General features: G+C 34.7%; 1 protein-coding gene across 1 annotated transcript in view; it reads right to left on the reverse strand.

Annotated features, from left to right (window-relative positions):
* Positions 1–23,607, reverse strand: part of LOC127853473 (zinc finger protein GLI4-like) — a 111,763-nt gene that overhangs the window by 69,841 nt on the left and 18,315 nt on the right. Inside the window, exon 2 of the mRNA XM_052388021.1 lies at positions 18,282–18,450. Within this exon, the coding sequence (XP_052243981.1) occupies positions 18,282–18,426 (145 nt within the window). The 5' untranslated portion in view covers positions 18,427–18,450. The remainder of the gene's footprint in view (positions 1–18,281; positions 18,451–23,607) is intronic.

Raw genomic sequence — 23,607 nt, forward strand, 5'->3', positions numbered from 1 at the left:
TACATTAAGAAGAATAATTGAAGTTTTGTTTCAGAAAATCAACAACATGCTGATAATTCCAAGAAAGATGTATTTTTTTAAAGTCACATAATACAGTTTCCAATGTTGTACTGGGCGCTCCATTTTGTAAAAATGCTACAAAAAAAGACAGTTTATGGCATCATTCATTCCTCAAAACGTGACAGTTACAGTTGCAATCTTTGCATAGATTGTGTCCTGTTTGGGGTATTGTGACAAAACACTGAAATCCAGTACAGATCCTTTTTTGCTGTACGTTTTTTCAAATATTTAAATATATAATGATAATTGCTATATATTCATATAATATCTCTTTGTCATAAATTGATCTTATTTCACAAGGGTAAGATTTTCAAATGGCTTTGAGGTTTACCTGAGTCCCATGGACTCATTAGTTCATTAGAATTGATTGATTACAGTTAGGTGTTTAGAGCAGGCAATCAATTTTACAGAGATGCAAAACTTCAATATATAACATGTATTCAGTGATTTAAATTGTACATTAATCCTATGTACAAAAGAAAGTAACAAATGTATACTGTAGAAAATTCCAAAATAAATAAAATAAATGAAACTGATATAGATGGACAATTAATTAGTTTGATGTCATGACTTTATTATTTCTACATTATTCTTCAGATACACCCTTACACATGTAAACAATTCTTGAATGAAACCCTTTTACATGTTATCAAACAGAGGAATATTAATATAAAACAATTTTATTAGTTTGTTTTGGTAGATTATCGATTATTTATTCATATTGGATGTGGCTAATGCCACTTACAGAAAATACTCCCAAAAAACTAAAAGACATACTATTGTTTTTTCTGAATGTCAGTTGTACTGACTTTAATTTGTGAAGTTTTATGAAGATATTTTCTTCGAATCTAAGCATAACATTTTCGAAAATAAATGATACTGTTTTATGTGACAATGAATAGCACATTATTGCAAGTAATGAGTTGAATTTGTTTTTATTTTTGATAAAACGCATGATAAGATGCTGACCTATACCTGAAACCAGTTAATGGATGCTGACTACCAGTCAAAGGAAAGATGTCAGGACAAAGATGGCCCTCATGGGCTCACCTACACTTGATTCCTGCTGACCTTGTCACAAGGGTCATTTGTATTGGTCTAAGTCTTGATAGCAGTTGTACAAATCACCTAATTGAGTTGGAATTAAGGCAATCTTTATTTAAAAGTGGATCAAGTGATGGCCCCAAATAATGCAAAGGTGTTGGATCATATTCAATATGGCCGACTGTCAATGAGTCACACTGTAGGTAAAATGTAATATTGTAAACAAATTGTTCTATTTTAATAACAGTAAAAACAAAATAATAACAATTACCTGGTCTTTTAAGAAGTAAAATATCCAATTATTCCGTTATGAAATCAGCACCAATAATAACAAACACTGAGTTACGATCCAATCTCTGTATGGAACACACAATTACCTTGTAGTTAATTATCCACCAATAACAATATTTTTGTACATGAAAAGCACATAAACACTTTATTAAGCAACACTATCCAAACATAATAAACCAACAACACAAATAATGGAGAAGACAATATATGTTCCCACACCTTTCAATTAAAGCATCACCTTTTCATCACAAAAGTCAGTGCTTTTTTGGTCTACAACACTGAATAAAATCTCATTTTTTACAACTAATTGTTAATAAAATTTAATTATTACTTAATCACAAAAAATAATGCAAATATCTCCACAAGTTTCTCAAAAGTCAAAGGTAAATGCACAAAAAGTCATCCCGAAATGAGCAGTTGGCAGTCATAGTTGCATTTATTTCACTTAACTGATATACAAAACACAAGTAATAGGTGGTCCCCATATTCTCCTCCGGAGGTCCAATAGCACAGAGTGGTAACTCAAGTGTGGTGAATAATTTCACAGCAAAATGGCCCAGGTTACATTTCTCTGCTATTCAAATGGCAAGATTTGCCGGTATACAAGGTATTTTACTGCTGTAAATACGGTTTTATATTTATATTTGATTAGGTCTATTAGGTCAATAATCATGAGATGATTGCTTTGATTGCATACGAATGACAACAAATTACACGTGGCACAACTTTTATTTTTGTGGGGCTGTCATTTTTTTATCATTTCATTATCAAATATGAAATGATTTAGAGAACTGTTTACAGATATGGAAAGGGGCAAAGGGTAATATTAAATGGATGACTTTGTTAATGAGCATTAATAAAGCAATAACAGTGTTATGAGCCCAGTGAAAAGAGCTGTAATAACCTTGGCTAATAAGGGTAGAAAGTTGCTTGAAAAGTTGAGTTAATATACAGCAAATTACTGCTTATCTTATATTTTAATTAAAATCATAGTCCTTCTATACAAAAAAATATTTTCTTGGTACAATAATGTACATTTCAAGTCAATCATACTTGGCTTAAATACATAAAAATAAACTTCTTAAATGAAACAACAATAACTGTTCAAACATTCAGAAGTATTATGCAATATTTAATTACAAGACAACCCTGAGGATTCTTGATCGCTAACCTGAGAAAGTATAGACTAGAAGTATGATACTTAAAGGGGCCTTTTCACAGATTTTGGCATTTTTTAACTTATTCATTAAATGCTTTATATCGATAAATGTAAACATTGGATCGTAAAAGCTCCAGTAAAAAATCAAGAATAAAATTAAAAAAAGGAAAAGAACATTGCCCAGACCAGGTTTCGAACCAGTGACCCCTGGAGTCCTGCCAGAGTCCTGAAGTAAAAACGCTTTAGCCTACTGAGCTATTCCGCCGAGTACACATGCTGAACGTATTTTATACCTTATATAAGCAATCTTTGTAGTTTCACAAAATTTAACGACAAAAACAGAACTCTCCAAATTATTCAATCGTTTCGCGTTGCAACGCTTTATAATTTTTAGGTTTTAAAATCGTCAAAAGATGCATATAATGGCTCTATTAGACCATGGAAATGTTCAGTATTACTGTTTCCTCACAAATATCATAACTAAAACGAAAATTTGCGAATCTGAAACAACTTTTTTCAATTCTGTCAATTTACCAAAGCGTGAAAAGATCCCTTTAAGACCTCTGGTTGGGTTCACATTTGACAACAGGATCATTATATGCACATATTTTAAAGGGATCTTTTCACGGTTTGGTAAATTGACAAAATTGAAAAAAGTTGTTTCAGATTCGTAAATTTTTCGGTTTACTTTTGATATTTGTGAGGAAACAGTATTACTCAACATTTGCCATTGTCTAATATAGCCATTATATGCATCTTTTGACGATTTAAAAACCTAAAAATTATAAAGCGTTGCAATGCGAAACGATTGAATAATTTGGAGAGTTCTGTTCTTGTCGTTTAAATTTGTGAAACTACAAAGATTGCTTATATAACGTATAAAATACGCATCTTATGTATGCTTGGCAGGATAGCTCAGTTGGTTAATGCGTTTTTACTTCAGGATTCCGGGAGTCACTGGTTCAAGCCCTGCTGTGGGCTACTTTTTTTTGCCTTTTTTAAATTTTATTTTTGATTTTTTACTAGAGCTTTTAAAATTTATTGTTTACATTTATCAATATAATGCATTTAATGACAAACTTCAAAACATGCCAAAATCTGTGAAAAGGCCCCTTTAATATGAAGGTCTGTTTAAAACATTTCACACCGTCACACGGGTAAAGCCAAGTTTGACCCCAGAGGCATACTTTGAACTAATTTATAGAGGACCACCATATGATGTTACAAACCAAAATATTTTTAATATATCACACATGATGGGCCTCGCCCTTCTATTTAGTTAAAATGTCTGATGGGGTGTGGTCAGTTTTAAAGGGACTGTCAACCACGACGAAGAAGAAAAGAAAAGTTGTAAAATACCGTATTTTTTTACAATTATTAGTTCATTTTGATTAAAATATCATGACTGGTATATTATAAGACTTAACAAAAGTTGTTACGTTTTCATATTTTCAGTATATTCAGTAATAAATTTTACTGGGTATGTCTACCAGGTAACTACCAGTTAACTATAAATAACGTCAGTAGATTGATCATCATCATCACGTGGTAAACCCAGGAGTGCAAATTGTGCATGCGTAGTGAATTGTATATATTTTATATATAAAATGATCAACTGACTTGCGTTATTTATAGTGTGTATATTGTTTTGTCACCTATTTTCGCGATGTACTTTCGATTTCACATTGCGAAATTATATTACCGAATATACTGAAATTATGAACTTTTTTCAAGTAATGTAATATACCAGTTGTGATATTTTAATCAATATAAACTAATAATTGTAAATAAATACGGTACTTTACAACTTTTCTTTTCTTCGTCGTCGTGGTTGACAGTCCCTTTAACCACATTGACAAACTGTGGACAAACTTTGTAAAGGACCATTATCTGATATTACATACTAAATATAAAAGCTCTGAGCAATGTGTTGAAGATTTTAACAATTATTTTGCTATATGTCCATGTAAAAACGTGACCCCTGGGGCCTGGTCAGCTTTGACCTAAGGGGCAAGATTTGGACAAACTTCATGAAGAGGACCTTTATATGATGCTACATACCTATTATGAATGCATTGAATGGGCTTTGCTGTTTCAGACAAGGAGATTTTTAAAGGTTTTCCCTATATAAATCTTTGTTAGACTAATGACCCCATGACTCCCAGGACAGGGCCAGTTTTGAGCCCAGTGACATAATTTTAACAAGCTTTGTTAAGGACTTGTAGATGAGGCTACATACTAAATATGAAAGCCATGGGCTTTGTGGTATACAACAAGAAGATTTTTATAGGTAGTCCCTAAAGGCTATGTAAACTAATGGCCCCAATGGTGGGTCCAGTTTTCAACACAGGCTTTTAATATGAATAAAGTTCTAGATGACCTCTAGATGATGCTTAATATTAAATATACCGGTAACAGCCTTTGGATTTGTGGTTTCGGACAGGAGGATTATTCAAGATATTTCCTAAATAAGTGTTTGCAAAACTCTGACCCCCACGGCAGTGCGAATTTAACCCCACAGAAAGACTTTGAACAAACTTTGTAGAAGACCTCAATGTATCATGCTTCATACAAAGTATGAAAGCATTGAATGGGCTTTGTGGTTTCAGACAAGACGATTTTAAACAGGACCATCCAAGGAACATTCCTGAGAAGTTTCCTCATTTTGCAGTCATGTAGGGTGCTACAGAAAAACCTTGCGTTACTTTATAGTGGACAGGGCAGCCTCCGACCAGACTGCCTGTATGCACCAACTGTTACAGTTCTGAAGCTACGCTGAGCGGATATGGCAGTTCACCCTTTCACGTAACACTGCTTGTACTACAATAATAGCATTTTTTCAACATATGATTAATTAATGCTAGTCTGATTTTGTTGAAAGGAGTTGATAACATAATATTCTTGAAGAGAATGCGTTTTCTTCAATGAAAATTAATCATAGAAAAAAAAACATTTGAAATATTGCATTTTAATGATCTTAAACATGTAGATTGATTATAAACATATAGTCACCTAGCTTGTCAGCAGCATAAATCAAAACCCATAGATAAGAACTAGCCCTTTAATTGTTGTTTTAATCCACACTTGACTGCCAATGATAACCCAATAGTTGTTGACAACTAAAGGTGGCCCTCCAACCTTAGAGAAATCTCCCTTTGACCACCCTTGTATGTCAAGAGCGAATTAAAATTATGGTCATCTGTAGCCTGTTAATGAGTAAGGCTGGAGGATAACCCATCAAATTCATTTCATTCCCGACTGGGCACACTGAATGGACAACAATATCGGGCCCGTACACCCACATTCCGGCCTTTCAGAGCGGTAACAGGATGGTAGGTTTTGTCAATGAATCCCCAATAAAGGCAAAGTTTCATTGACAACATCAGCACTTCGAAAATTAAAGATGGCAATCTAAACTTCGTACTAGGATGCATTATGAATATGAAATGACAAACAAAACTCAATTAAACTAGGTAAAACTGGACATGATGAAAGGTTTTGAACTATGACAATAATTGTGTTAACTATAACAAAACATAACTGAAACCAAACGATAACACACACAAATTGCCATTGGAAAAATTACATGCCCATTAAAAGGGTCGAGTCTCAAACAAATGCATCTCATATAGTACTATAAACAGATCCAAAATGCTTCACACTCAACACTTGACATGTACTGAACATATTTCTTTACCCTTGCAAGAATGTTCAGAATTAAGATGTATAATGAAGAAACATATCTGTAGTTCCTGTATCACATAAAGATAATGAGACACAAATTAAACAATCCACAAAGCATCCACATGTTAATTGAAAATAAAACCATTTTTGTAACAAGGTAACTATAAACAATTAGTGTTGAATGCATTTTGTTCCTTACCACATGCCCCTATCTGTGTTTGAAGCAAATATGATCGGTCAGATTCAGCTCATAAATAACCTTCTGTTCTTTGTTACTCTAGCAGTATATGTAGGAGGAACATACTGAGGAAATAAATGAGCCACAATCTGGGAAAACAGGGCTAAATGCACATTCAAGTGTTGTCCAGGATCAGCCCGTAAGATTTTTGTTTAACGCTTTACCACTTGGATATGTATTTTCACGCATTTGTAGTCCCTTAGAAAGTTATATTTAATTAAATACCTTTCTTATTAGATTCAAGTTTTAAAGGCTTCATTTCCAACCCTAAAATACTGATGAGCAGCAAACAGCATAAAACCTGAACAGACTGCGAGTTACTCGCAGGCTGTTCTGGTTTTATGCTGTTTGCACTTGGCCATAATCACTTTGCTTATTAAGGGGAAAGGGAAGGGTTAAAGGAAGTCTAGTTAAGCTCATGTGGGACAAAACTTTATGCACATGCATTAAGCCCCATTTTCCCAGGGCACGTCTCAAATGGATCTTGCACCATGTATTTGTAATTGTACCCGAGTATTATAAGGTAACGGCAGCATGATGCAAGACTAATTTTGTACCCTTACCTTCTTGTCTCTTAATTTTGTTCTCTCACCTTATTGTCTCTTGTTTGTATTATAAGGTTCTTGTTCTGTATAATTCGTAGGTTAAACATGCAAAACAAGTGACCCAAACAGAATAAGGTAGAAAGACTTGACTTTTTTTCCCACTAGTTAATAACAACATTGAATCATAAAACAATGATTCTTGCATTTATTATTATTTCTTTTCAGTAAAATATTCTAAAATGTAGGCAAAAAACCCTGCTTATGTTACTTGAAAGAAGAGCAATTTAACAGAAAATAATTGAAGTTGACAATAAATGTTTTCTAACATTTTATCAAATGCGTTACAGAAAAAAAGTTGTTTAACCCCATACAAATTTTTGCAACGCATTTATATAAATTCAACCCATCTACATCAAATGTTTCAAAAACATAATGATATTTTTAATTACAAACAGTCATGACAGCGATCGCTTTTTTGGGGGTTTTATTGCCACCACCTTCAGTTTCTGTAACTCAGATATAATTGCTACCGGTAAGAAATGGCCAACAATTGATGACCATGTGAAAGAAGGAATATTTTAGCCAGAATATTGGGGTAAATAACATCAGATAGAAAACAAGTTTTACTGAAATGGATTTTTCCACAGAAGGATAAACATGCCAAAAAGAGACCAAATCTTATCTTAAGTTCTGCTAACTTGGCGAGCTATACTTATACAATTGGACTGAAGAAAATAATATTTTTGGCTAAGTTCTTCAAGTTCTAGCCATTATAAGTGTACTCGTCAAATCTATGGCATCTCACAAGAGCTTTCCATGGATACACACTAAATCTCAAACTAATGTTCGAAACATAACACTTGTATCAAATGAAAAAATGCTGCCCATTATATTCCATCATAATTATATCAACATAAAGAAACTATAAATTCTAGGTCAAACCCTTTAAAATGCATTTAGGAGGATTCCATTTTATGTGTGTTTCACAATTTTCAGAATTTTTAGTTGAAATATAACCCATCTCACTTAGCCGCTGTACTTGTAATAGTTGTTCAACTCAGGCATTATTTGGAACCCTCAATCATTCCGAAAGTAAAATGGAACATTTTAATGATAAACTGCTCAAAGCGCTAGCCAAACATTTGAGAGTTTTCATCAAAGCTGGATTTGTGTAAGAGATAACTATGTTTGCAAAAAAGCAACAAATACATGGATGTACATATGCCAGGGCTTTTCCACAGGTGGTTTTAGCACATTGGCCTCGCGATCCCTGGACGTCAAAATCCATTTTGCCGCAGCACTTGTTTTTCCGATCATGTCGCCGTGATGCTTGAAAATCCACAAGCGCTTGCAAGCTCTGATCGGAATGTTGTCGTGGTTTGGTCAACGAACAATCAAAACACGCACTGCGCTTATCAGGGACTGATAATGGGCTTACTTCTACATTGACATTGCTATGCCAGAAACATGATGACCTTACAACAACTTTTCTTTGCTAATGACGAAACTGGAAGCCAAAACATGTACATGAAACTTTCAATCTAGTTAATGCAGATAAAATAAAATTGTGTTTTGTGTTGCCATGAGGCTATTGGCAGACAAATCTTGCTATGTGACTACATGTATTGCCAGAAAAATGTTGTCAAGTGACAATTACCAGACAAATGTTGTTATGAGGCTATTAACAGACAAATGTTTCTATGTGTCTACATGTATTGTCAGACAAATGTTGTAAAGTGACAATTACAAGAAAAATGTTGCCATGAGGCTCATAATTGCCAGACAAAGGCTGCTTTGTGACAATTGCAAAACAAATGTTTCTATGTGACTATTGCTAGACAAATGTTGTCATGTGACTATTGCTAGACAAAGATTGCCAATGACTATTGCCAGACAAATGTTGCTATAAGACTATTGCCAGACAAATATTGTAATGTGACTATTGTCAGACAAATGTTTTCAAGTGTCTTGCCAGACAAATGTTTTCATGTGACTATTGCCAGACAAATGTTGTTATGTGACTATTGCCAGACAAATGTTGTCATGTGAATATTGTCAGACAAATGTTGTTATGTGATTATGGCCAGACAAATTTTATCATGTGACTTTTGCCAGACAACTGTTGTCATACAGATATTGACAGACAAATGTTGTTATGTGACTATTGGAGACAAATATTGCCATGTGACTATTGCCAGACAAGTGTTGTCATGTGACTATTTCCAGACACATGTTTTAATGTGACTATTGCCAGACAAATTATGTCAAGTGACGTTTGCCAGACACATGTTGTCATGTGACAATGGCCAGACAAATGTTGTCAAGTGACTATTGCCAGACAAATATTGTTGTGTGACTATTGCCAGACAATTTTGTCAAGTGACTATTGTCAGACAAATGTTGTCCTGTGACTATTGTCAGACACATGTTGTCATGTGACTTTTGCCAGACAAATGTTGCCATGTGACTATCGCAACCCAAATGGTGTCATGTGACTATTCAGTATTGCCACACAAATGACTTTACCAGACAAATGGTGTCAAGTGACTATTGCCAGACAAATGTTACCATGTGACTATGTTACACAAATGTTGTTATGTGATTATTGCCAGACAAATGCTATCATGTGACTATTGCCAGACAAATATTTTCATGTGACTATTGCTTGCCATACAAATGTTATTTAGTGATTATTTCCAGACAAATGTTTCCTAGTGATTATTGTCAGACAAATGTTATCTAGTACTTATTGCTAGACAAATGTATTCTAGTAATTATTGCAAGACACATATTTACATGTGAGTATTGCCAGACAAATGTTGAGATAAGACTTTTTCTAGGCAAATATTGTTATGTGACTTTTTTCAGACTTTTATTGCCATGTTACTTTTGAAAGACAAATGCTGTAATGTGACTATAACCAGAAATGTGTTTTCATTTTACTACTGCCAGAAAAATGATGTGATGTGCAACTTTGCCAGACAAATATTATAGTGTGATTATTGCCACACAAATGTTGTCAACTGAGTTGTGAAAGACAGTTGCTGTCATGTGACCTTTTGAATGTTGGATGTGACCATAGGAACTGTCCAATTATGTATTTCCAGTTGTTTCCATGACAACAAAGGAGATTTCCAGACTGATAGATTCCCATAACCTATGAGCTCCAATAGAATAAATTGTATTTACTAAAACAAGTATTTATAACTTCCCCATGACCTATGGTTGCCACTTGAATTATACATATTTATACAAAGAGGCATTTAAAATTGTAACTTCAGTCAGTGCTTTGATTTTTGAGAAAAACAGGCATACATTCCAAAAACAGTTCTTCTTCATTTAGAATGCTATATCAAGAATTGCACATTAACTGATAATTTCAGACAAAAAACACAAGGCATTTTGACCAGATGCTAAGATAATGTAAAGATAAAAGAGCCTGCGCTCTGCATGCAAATGTTTGTTTCATAAAAACAAATGCTTGGCAAATGCATTGAGAGCCCCAGCAAAGTGCTTGTGCTCATGGTTTCCTAATGTAGCTCACTGTTTCTCAGTTTGATGTCCGGAACTCCGCCTGGAACCACATAGATCACCAGTAGATCATTTGTGTGTGGTCTAAAATTGATAAATTGATTCTGTTATCAGGTATCTAAGTACCTTTCAATTGTTATTACACCTGGCTCCATTTCTGCAATGGAAAAAGATACCATCCATCTGGTAAGCCCAAAAAATGGCTCCATATCTATCTTATACAAATGTATGACTTAGTATTTGTTTAAGAGAACAAGCTGTTTGTTTGGAAAGGAGACATGTTCATTCCTTTATGCTATCTGATACAAAAAATAGAGTCTTCCTAGCCAGGTTTTCCCTATCCAAGTATGTGATTCTTCCACACAGATACTATAAAGAAACTCATAAACATTCATTAACTCAGAAGAAATCTCATTATACCTTGTCATAGAATTTCCCAAAATATTTACACAAACGGCTATTATTTATTCCTTGTCTGCTAGACCATTTGGTAGTTGTTGTTGCAATATTGGGATGCACATCAATGAGTTTTATTATTGTGGGAAAATATAATAAGCATTAAAAAGCTATATATTCATCATATATTAATACAAATGTGAATGTTCGATAAACCAAATTGCATCATTGTGATAAACCTAATCACAATCCATACATAGGGAAGCAAATCTGGATATTGGCCAATTATGCAACTGTTAAAGTTTAAGTTTACTAAAGAAATGCTTTGATCTTTATTGGCTATAAAAATGAATTTTTGGCACTAAAATAATGAAAATATTAATAATTCCAGGTTTTCATTATTATGTGTAATATTTAATTGCTTTGTGGGTTTGGCAAAAAAAGTCCAGTATTGTTAATCAGGGTAAGACTTAATGAAATTACAATATAAAATATATTTGTGTGAACAAATACTTAGTGATTTTCATAAAAACCACCTTTGCAGGATTATCAATAAATTCAATATGAATTCATTAACTATTATTATTCCATAATTGTATTGGTCAAATCCTTTTAATAATATAATTCTACAACTAATCCCTTGATTACTGACAAAACAGAATGCTCACACTGAAGCTGCATGAATTTAACTAGACACATTATTCTCTTGTCATTAGAACTATAATATTAAATGGTATTATTATACTGGTAAAAACCCTTTTTTGGCAGGGGCGGGTGTGTGGGGTGTGTGTGTGATAGTGGAATAATACATTAACTAAATAAATGAGATGCCCATTTCAGTTACCTACATCAACTGGGGCATAGTTACCATCATTTAACATGCTTTAGAAGTGTTGACTCATCCTTACAAGGCAAACATTTCTGACACAATGGCTGACATCTCTGCATGTGTTTGGTTAATTTGTGTGGGCCTTTCCCCTCCACATAATTAAAGGGTAGGAGACAGGACTTAACATTTAGAGCAAATGAATGGTGACAGTTAAATGTTAAATGTTGACTTTGTACATTCAATAGGAATGCTCCAATCACACTGGCCTTTCAGTTGGGATAGAGAAATTGCTGATATAAATGAAAAAAAAACACACATACATTTTAAGTCATCATATTCACAAACTCACATTAATATAATGCCTCAATTGAGCCTATTAATAATGAATCTTTATTAGAAAAGTATTTTTGATTAAAAGGTTTACAATAGAATGGGACAGTACTAAACACCTTTATACAAAGTTTTTTTTCCCACCTTTAACACGGTCCTAACAAGCTCTCATTTCCGTCTGAGTCAGTTGCCCTCAAATTAATGTATTTTTGTGTCAATAGCCCATCAATATGAACAGTTCAATCAATTTTAACCCCTCACCCTAGTTTTCAATATCTCTTATGACTAAAGCCATATTGGATTGAACACCCAAATACAGTCTTAATGTGTTTTTCCGACTGACGACTTCCACCGAGTGCCCACCAATAAGCATTCAACGCAGGGTCGTGATGGGTTAAGTATGACAATTTTGTCAAAAATCAACATTTCTGCCTGACTGAATTTTGACAGAAATGATTAAAAAGAAATCCTTCAGTTTTAAGTAGCGCTGCAGAGGTAAATTGGCTCCAAACAATTGCGCCTTTTGACTGTACACCTTCATTGTCAGGAATTGAAATATAATTGTATGTACAGTTTGATTAATTGAGAAATTATATGCAATTTAACATAATTAAGAAAATATTTGCACTCAGAACTTTAATAAAATACCAAAATTGGTTTGTATTCTATAGTCTGCATAAGATATTTAATAACTTAAGTGCATTACAAAATTCATTTATAATCAGATGTTATAAATCATATGCAGCCAAATGTTACTATAGTACTTTCAAAAAGGCATTAATATCACCACACATGCTTCATGTCTTTTTAAAGTTAATTTGAAGCAGTGGAAGAATTTAAACATTTGACTTAATTCACCTTACACAGGAAAACATACCAAATGATAAATAGGCTGACAATGAGCTTAAGAACAGTTGCAGAATTTCTATTAAACCTGTCGTGATGATATGCATAAGTCATAATGGACCTTTTAACCCTATTGGTTACACTTTGGTATTAGGTTTACAAAATTTGAATCTGATAAATCCGAACAAGTTTCAACTGTTGATTCCCTGCATAATTCAAGGGCTACGGGATATGCACACATTTTTCCTTACAACTGAGTATTTAGCATTTTGTTTACCAATTGAAATTAAATTTTAAACACTATAGTGATCAGGCAGTATGGATTTGTATATGAGCCCCAGATGGTCAATATATGATTCAATAATTTTCCTATGGCTATATCTTGCCTTTGGTTGATTCAACCAAAATATAGTCAAGTTACTGAGGTACTAACAATGCAACACATGGATGATGATTCTAGCTTTTACACCCTGATGCTTCTTCCCCTCTATGCTTTGCCATTCTTCCCCTCTATGCTTTGCCATTCTTCCCCTCTATGCTTTGCCATTCTTCCCCTCTATGCTTTGCCATTTTTCCCCTCTATGCTTTGCCATTCTTCCCCTCTATGCTTTGCCATTTTTCCCCTCTATGCTTTGCCATTCTTCCCCTCTATGCTTTGCCATTCTTCCCCTCTATGCTTTGCCATTCTTCCCCTCTATGCTTTGCCATTCTTCCCCTCTATGCTTTGCCATTCTTCCCCTCTATGCTTTGCCATTCTTCCCCTCTATGCTTTGCCATTTTTCCCCTCTATGCTTTGCCATTCTTCCCCTCTATGCTTTGCCATTTTTCCCCTCTATGCTTTGCCATTCTTCCCCTCTATGCTTTGCCATTCTTCCCCTCTATGCTTTGCCAGCCTTTTATGACCCTCCTCATGAGACAATGGGTCCCATGCTAATATGATCAAGTCTGAAGCATCAATGTAGCAACACTTTCAGTTTTTGGTTCATAGTTTGGACTGTTTTACTTATTGTTGGTCAAAATTAAAATTGACATTTTTTGGTAAATTTTGTTGTGTTAAATCAAAGTTAAAATTGACACTTTTTAGTAAATTTTGTTGTGTTAAAGCAATTACGTTTAAATGAATATTTTCATTAATAGAAAAAAAGGCAAAGAACACATTGAACAGCAGGAAAATCATTAGATTGAGCCAATTTAAACTAAACACCTGAAATTACTTTGGTATGTTTACTCATATTTCGCTACAAAACTCAGCCTGCACATTCATGCAGTTAGTTCAGGATTAATGCTGTCCCCTAGAAAGTCAAGCAGGATTTTGTGGTCTAATGAGAGGACAGGTTGGCTCCTGACCAAACTGTCCATATGTTTTTAGATTGTTTTTTTGTTTTTTTATTTCATCTAACTACCTAGTTTTTAAGCAGCAATGACCCTGTTTCAAACTGGGCCTAGATATCATCAATGATCTGAATAAAATTCATAAAGATTAAGTTCTTAATATGGCCTCTTGGGTTTACAAGCTTTCTTCTACAATTTACATAGAGACATAGTATTTGACCCCAACCCACATAACCTAGTTTCAAAAAGGGTCGAGATGTCACTGTGATATATGTTTTGACCACATTTCTTGAAGACTGGTTAATAGGTGTGGCCTATAGAGAGTTAACAACCTTTTTTTAAATTTGACCTGGTTTTTGACACCAAATGATTAACTTTCATACTCACTGAAATACTACTGAGAACAGTATTTGGATCAAGTTTAATGATAATTGGACAGAACAGATGACTTCTAGAGTGTTCATGAGATTTGACCTACCTAGTGACCTAGTTTTTGATCCAACATTACCAAATTTCTACCTTGGGGGGATGGCATAAGTACATAATTATGAGCTTGGGCAATACATGTTGTCTAAAGATTGTTTACATTTCTAATGTTCACAAATGACAGGCATGACGGAGAAAAGGCAGTTACGAAAGCCCACCTTTAGCCCGTTCAGCTCAGGGGAGCTAAAAATATATTCCAATTTCCCAATCTGTTTTCCCACTTAATCAGAGATCTATTTAAAGGCCACTAATAGTTTGATAGCTTTAATTTGTCTGAAAACAGACCTGCAACGACTTAATACCTCCCAAAATATTTGTGTTCAATGAAGCAGGAGGGCATGATAATGGTTCAATCACATTGCACATAATGGTTTCAATGCGTAGTTACATGCAGACTTGATCTCCGGTCTAGTTTTCGCAGCTCGGGTGTGACCTGTTTTCTGACTATGTCCATGCCAGTGCACAGATATCATAGGTAAACGGTTTCAAACAAAAGGCATCTGACAAAAATCGTCATATCATTTTATAAGCATGATGACTGATAAAAACTTGGTATTTCAGTCAGCAGTCTTTGTCTTTTTAGATATATTGTTCACGTTAGATATGGTAATTGGTTTTGGTTTGTGCATGTCAGACATTAAGTTTTAAATGCCGATTTCTAATACAATTTTAACACATAGATTTTGACCGAATTTACAATTTATTAAAATTGTCAATACCTAAGTTCTGAGTCCTTGTAAATTTTTAAGTATGCAGGAAAAAACACAACAAACAGTGTGTAATACCTGCATCAAACATTTCTGAAAACCAATGGGACGGTGACCATTTTGTAATATGCAAATTGCATTACCCGGTATGTAGATACATTCAACCCTAACAATTCTTTTGTGGTTTAATAGTTTACATCTGTATTAAAATAAGTTTTGTTATATCATTATCTGCAAAATATCATTTTCACCATGTCTTAAATTCAATTTCATAAACAAGAGGGTCTGAAAGGCCCAAAGTCGCTCAACTGAGATAACAAGATATGATTGGGACAAATCTTCTGACCAAGTTTTATGTAAAATAAATGTGGCCTCTAGAGTGTTAACAAGGTTTTACTATAGCCATATAAGGAAAAATGCCCCTGCCCCCTGGCAGCCATGTTTTTCAACCAACCGGCATTATTTTTTAACTCATCCAAGATATTATCGGGATGAATCTTCTGACCAAGTTTCATGAAGATAGGACACCATATAAGGAAAAATGCCCGCCCCTTGGAAGCCATGTTTTCAAGCAAACATAATTATTTTCAAATTCATCCAAGATATGATTGAGACAATCTTCTGACCATTTCATGAAGATTGGACAATAACTGTGGCCTCTAGAGTGTTAACAATGTTTTACTATAGCCATACATAGCCATATAAGGAAAAATGCCCCGCCACTGGTGGCCATGTTTTTAAAGCAACCAAAACCATTTTCGAACTCATCCAACCAACTGTCATCATTTTTGAACTTGTCCATGATATTATTGGGATGAATCTTCTGACCGAGTTTCATTGAAGATCGGACTATTAATGTGGCCTCTAGAGTGTTAACAAGATTTTACTATAGCCATATAAAGCCATATAAGGAAAAATGCCCCGCCCCTAGGCAGCCATGTTTTTCAAGCAAAGGCTACCATTTTCGAACTCATCCAAGATATGATTGGGACAAATCTTTTGACCAAGTTTCATGAAGATCGGAAAATAAATGAGGCCTCTAGAGTGTTAACAAGATTTTACTAAAGCCATAAAAGGAAAAATGCCCCGCCCCCTGGCGGCCATTTTTTTCAACCAACCGGCATCATTTTCGAACTTGTCCAAGATATTATTGGGATGAATCTTCTGACCAAGTTTCATAAAGATTGGACTATATATGTGGCCTCAAGAGTGTTAACAAGATGTTGACTATAGCCATATACATGTATAGCCATACATATCATTGAGACCAATCCTCTGATCAAATTTCATGAAGATTGGACAATTAATGTGACCTCTAGAGAGTTAACAAGGCAAATGTTGGCACCGCACAACGCACGACGGACAAAAGGCGATCACAAAAGCTCACCATGAGCATGTTGTGCTGAGGTGAGATAAAAACGAAAAAATCAAAATTAAAAACATGCATGCCCCCCATATGGGCTCCACATTGTAGTGACAGCCATTGTGTGAATATGTTTTTTGTCACTGTGACCATGACCTTTGACCTAGTGACCTGAAAATCAATAGGAGTCATCTGCCAGTCATGATCAATGTACCTATGAAGTTTCATGATCCTAGCCATTAGCGTTCTTGAGTTATCATCCGGAAACCATTTTACTATTTCAGGTCACTGTGACCTTGACCTTTGATATAGTGACCTGAAAATCAATAGGGGTCAACTGCGAGTCATGATCAATCTACCTATCAAGTTTCATGATCCTAGGCATAAGCGTTCTTGAGTTATCATCCGGAACCATTTTACTATTTCGGGTCACCGTGACCTTGACCTTTGACCTAGTGACCTGACAATCAATAGGGGTCATCTGCGAGTCATGATCAATCTACCTATCAAGTTTCATGATCCTAGGAATAAGCGTTCTTCAGTTATAATCCAGAAACCATTTTACTATTTCCGGACACCGTGAACTTGACCTATGACCTAGTGACCTCAAAATCGATAGGGGTCATCTGCGAGTCATGATCAATGTACCTATGAAGTGTCATGATTCTAGGCATAAGCGTTCTTGAGTTATCATCCGGAAACCATTTTACTATTTCGGGTCACCATGACATTGACCTTTGACCTAGTGACCTCAAAATCAATAGGGGTCATCAGCCAGTCATGAGCAATGTACCTATGAAGTATCATGATCGTAGCCATTAGCGTTCTTGAGTTATCATCCGGAAACCATTTTACTATTTCAGGTCACCATGACCTTGACCTTTGATATAGTGACCTGAAAATCAATAGGGGTCAACTGCGAGTCATGATCAATCTACCTATCAAGTTTCATGATCCTAGGCATAAGCATTCTTGAGTTATCATCCGGAAACCATTTTACTATTTCGGGTCACTGTGACCTTGACCTTTGACCTAGTGACCTGAAAATCAATAGGGGTCATCTGCGAGTCATGATCAATGTAACTATGAAGTGTCATGATCCTAGGCATAAGCGTTCTTGAGTTATTATCTGGAAACCATTTTACTATTTCGGGTCACCGTGACCTTGACCTTTGACCTAATGGCCTGAAAATCAATAGGGGTCATCTGCTAGTCATGATCAATGTACCTATGAAGTTTCATGATCCTAGGCCTAAGCGTTCTTGAGTTATCATCCGGAAACCACCTGGTGGACGGACCGACAGACCGACCGACATGTGCAAAGCAATATACCCCCTCTTCTTCGAAGGGGGGCATAATAATTCTGTTGACATAAACTTTTTTTTTTTAACTTCATTTATTTTCATGAACTTTTTCTAAGAGCGCTGTACATATATTTACCATGTTTCTTGTGCTTGACAGTGGCGGGTTTGTCAGTGTCGCTAGTCGTCTTGGCAGAGAGGCGATGCTCGTGTTCTTGTGAGGTCACATGGCGGTCACGCTGGTGTCGGCCACGATACCCCTCCTCCTGTGATGACATCGTCATCTATCTGACATCACGGCCTCACATCTGCAAACGTACACATCCAAAGAATTTATTTAAGTTTTCATATACCTGCATATAATATTTATACAGATTCCGCATCTGAAAAAATAATATGTATTTTATTTCCATTTTCAGAAAGATTAATTGTTGTTGATGGGCATACTATTTTGAATAATTATACTAGATCATATTCTCTAGACTCCTAAGAGAAAACTTACAAGCATTTCTAAAATTAATGACATTGTCACATGTGTGTACACAAGAACTCATCAAACACTCATATTGAAATTTAGTATTTTTTTAAAGGAAATTCAATCATCTAAACATTTGAGCTGCATACACTGCTCATTATTATGACCACCAGGATTTTGGTTTCTTTAAACGCAGTCAAATCTTATTCTCACAGATAATAATTAAAATAAATTACACTAAATATCTTCAAGAAGGCAATAAGGGCTAATAACATAATGATAGAACATTCTTTCATTAATTTAAGTTCCCAAGCTGTCAAGTGAAAACTAGAGCACATAATTTTGTATTCAGTATGTATAACTGCTGAAAACCACTTCATTTTTTGTCACAATAGAAATTTGAGCCGCCACCAGGATAGAAAAACTGCAGGTTTAGAATCTCCACAAGTGTTTAAATTGCATAAACGTCCTAACAGCTACACATTATCCCTGCGCTCTACTTTACTTCTGAATACCCCCTTCATGCAATTTCAACAACGTTTTCCATTGAAACGCTATTCAAACCTGCAAGGAGAGAAATGAGAAAATCAACGAATAATGGACGACAATCGAAGATTTGTATGGAATTCACAGACTCCCAAAAGTGTTTCACGTGAGGTTAATTTGCACCGTTTAAGCCCCCACTTCCTTTTCTGTCATTGATTTTGCGTCAACGTGCCCGAAGGCTCCAACTCCCCTTTCGTTCATTTTGATACCCTTCAAACCATGTTATTTCGTTGACAAATATTTGCTCTGCAGCTCTTGACAAGGGGAAACATGATTAAAAATCTCAATTAGGTCAATTAAAATGCCTCTGAGGAAACAGTTTTTTACCAGCAACAAAACGTTTCGGGATTTGAGCAGAAAGATGGACCCCATGCAGAAACAAATAGGTTTCCTAACTTTTCTAATAATCTAGTCCAAGAGATAAAACATACATAATTAAGATGAGAAAAACCTTTCAGAAACTAAGCCAATGGATAAAATTATTAAAACCAAAGTTTTGCATCACAATTAATACAAATGTTTTGTCTAAAAAAAAACCCTACCCAAACTATGGAAGTTTGAATGTCCTAGCCCCCCCCCCCCCCCCCCTCGAAAACAAAATTCATCCTTATATTACTCAAACTACTAGAGCTTAGGAATCTTGGGCATGACTGTGCTGGCTAGTTCAGGGACTGATGCTATTTATCAGCCCCTTAAAATAAAACAGTAAAATGAACCTAAATAAGAGGCCATCAATGTTTTCATTTGAAGAATCATAATTATGATAGGTTAAATATTTATTGGTCCTTTTGATGCTTGTGTCATGGAGACAAAACTCTGCAATAAAATGAGGACCTCAAACTTTTGCCAGTTTCAATTTTCATTCCCAGTTTCAATAGGCCACGAGGTGACTCATATTGCTTGTTCAAGTGAGACTGCTCAGGAAATACCCATCCAAAATCTAAAGAAAGCAGCATATTTATTGACAATAACACTGTTTGGGGTACAAGTGGAATTCTATCTTAATAGCCATTAAAATGTTTCACATGAATTGAGAGAAAACCAAGTTCTTACCACATGGGCATTAGCTTTTTTAATCATCTTTAAGATCATATCTAAATTGTTCAAAATCAAGTTTGTGTGGTTTTAGACATTTTCAATATGTTTCTGTGCTATCAGTAATGTAAAGTATATTTAATTTAAATGTGAATAATACGTTATAGAGAATAAAAAAATTATGAGCATATACAAATAAATCATATTCATAATACATACATGCCATTATTAAAAGTCATATAAACATTATTTCCCATTAAAATAGACTCAGATAAAATTAACTCGGCCATCTGTGCTGATACAATAAAGGATGTTGTTCATTCTTTATATAAGCAATCCTGGTAGTTTCACAAAATATATAACGACAACAACAGAACTCTCCAAATTATTCAATCGTTTCGCTTTGCAACACTTTTTTATGATTTTCTGGTTTTTAAATCGTCAAAAGATGGATATATTCAATATTTTTAAGCATGGTAAATGTTCAGTATTACTGTTTCCTCACAAATATTATAACTACAACGAAAACTTGCAAATCTGAAACAGCTTTTTTAATTTTGTCAATTAACCAAAATGTGAAAAAGGCCCGTTTAAGTATGACCTTGACTTTTGAGATAGGGAAAACGGAGTAGCATGTGACAAACCGTCTAATGATGGTTCACATTAATTTTGAGACAAGTTATTTTAAAATACATCAATATATGTCAAAAGTTATGGCTAAGACATGAATATTGCACACACGAACAGACAGAGTGACTGCTATATGTTGCCTTCTTCAAAGGGGGACATAACAACGGACTCCAGAATTTGAAGATTTTGGAAATCTTAATAATTTGGGGTTCAAACCAAGCTGAGCCATTTAAAATCGTTTCAAAATCACATACTTGGTATCAGCTATTATCATTTGAATGAAACCACGATAGATACATAAAACAGAGTGCTGTTCTTTGTGCCTACCATTACGGATCATATCTGATGACTTTTAAAAAAATTGTGGAGATAACTATATTATCCTCACTGGATAAGAAAGGTAGATTTTAAGCCTAAGGAAAAAAATACATACTATATATAATACTCGATCATCTGATGACGTTTCACATCATGCTCATAATATGGTATAATATTAATAGCTACCAGAGATATGGGTGATCTGCTGGCACACAGTTCCATACCTTCGGGCCTGCCAAAGATGACTCTCTCAGTCTCATTAATGTTCACATCAAACAACTCAGGCATTTTGATTTAGCAATATGAAGCATGTTTTAATATCTTCACCTGTTGTGTGATAACTAAATTGAAGTCATTATGAAAATATACTAACATTTTAGATTATTCATTTAAGATTTTGCGGTTTACTTTAGAACTTTTGCTAGGGTTGTTAAACCTATTAATCCTACCAGATTCTCATTTTAATTACTAATAATATTTTATTCACTAACTGCACTTCAAAATAATCTTTGCCACCTCAGAAAGACAGATACTTTACAAGTCCTAAAAACTTAATGTGAAAAGGAAATAAAAACGAAATGCAACATTACTCATTCATTTGGGGCAAGTGTTTGCAAAAAACCATGCAGTACAACAATTATCTTGAATGTCTGGATGGGTACTCAGGATCATTAGTAAATGTCTTATCATATTCACCTGCACACCCATCAAAATGCTATCTTGATGTTTTGCAATGTTTCCCATGACACTCAACCAGTCTATGCGAGGCAATTTCTCTCTGGTATCCTTTGGTCATGTGACTGCAAACCATGGCGATTTTTATATAATAGTTAAGTTAATGTATGTTCATGAATGTCCTTAAATGCACTTTGCTCTAATTACTTCAGGGTTCAACATTTAGAACCCCACTTAGTCTCCAGCATGCTAGTCTGACGATGTATACAATGTGTGAGTACTTGCCTTCACCATGACTATTAATCTTCAAAATGATTCTCGAAAAAATATTCTATTGTTATAGCTTGACTTTCATGTCCCTTAGATAATGAGTCAGTTTTCTGGGTAGAACCGGTACTTGGTGAAGAGATCTAAAGAAAGTTCCCACATTGGGTACATGCAGACAGGTGACCGCCTGGGCGCTAAGCTGACACCATATCAGCTAGGCCAGTGTGAACTTTATCTTTAATGTCTAGTGTGATTAAGATATTTTACTAAAGGTTAACCCTCTCACAAATTACTACAAGTAAGAATTCCTTTGTTTTACAATAACAAGAATCTCAAATCCCTGACTACAATTATGATGTTAGCATATGTCTATAACATGACTCTCAAATCCTTTACTACAAGTAAGGATGTGATTGTATGGCTAAAACATTACTCTCAAATCCCTGACTACAAGTAAGGTAATTGTGATTGTGTGGCTAAAACATTACTCTAAAATCCCTGACTACAGTAAGATAAGATTGTATGGCTTAAACATTACTCTCCAATCCCTAAAAACAAGTAAGACATGATTGCATGGCTACATCATAATTCAACTCTTACTACAAGTACTGTAATGACTCTATGTTTTCGGGCACTATTAGTTTTCAGACACCCCCTTTTTAAGCAAAAATAATTATTTTTCATGACTCTTTATTTTCGGACACACGATTTTTCGTCCATTATTTATGTCTCTAAGTTTTTGGACAGAATATTTTACAGCGCTATTTTACCAAATTTCGGTCCTGTCTTCGATATCTAATGACACTTCGATCATGGGTTTTTACAACCAGATTAACATCATAAAACATGGAAGGTGCATGCCTGAGGGCAACGGACCATTACATTGCGTTATAGGGTAAATAACATTGTAAACCGGTATTAAACAATGGTTTCGCCCGATAGCATAAGCGTTATGACACTTACCAGGGGCAGTACCAATTAACAGTTCAATTATCTACCGCAATGGTCTTACCTCTTCTAAGTAAAATACTAAACGCTTCAAAGTGTGATGCACCCTATTGCAAGTTTTACGAATAATGGAAGGTGTTAGAAACAACTATCTGATATGAACAAACAAAGAATTCATAGTTTGCTTTTTTTGCGTTAATTACAGGTTCATACTAGTGAGTATCGATACGTCACATTCTCATCTTTGAACTCGTTGGTCAAAGTACAACCTTGTAGTAACTTTCTGTCAAATAAATTAAGCATTTAAAATTATTTAAAATGCAGTGCAAATATATATAACTGTAATTTATACTATACAACATGGTATTTTACAAGCGCATGCTATTACCGGTAGTCATTGATACAATTGACGCTATTTTCGGACACTTCAATTGTCGACTCTTAGTTTTCGGACACCTGCATTTTGTGAATATTTTTCGTTTCTATGTTTTCGGACACGAAAAAAATTTATTATTTTTAAGTGTCCGAAAACATGGAGTAATTACGTTAGTGTGTGATTGTATGGCTATAG

The sequence above is a fragment of the Dreissena polymorpha genome, chromosome 12 (genome assembly GCF_020536995.1).
Source record: "Dreissena polymorpha isolate Duluth1 chromosome 12, UMN_Dpol_1.0, whole genome shotgun sequence".
Classification (NCBI taxonomy): Eukaryota; Metazoa; Mollusca; class Bivalvia; order Myida; family Dreissenidae; genus Dreissena; species Dreissena polymorpha.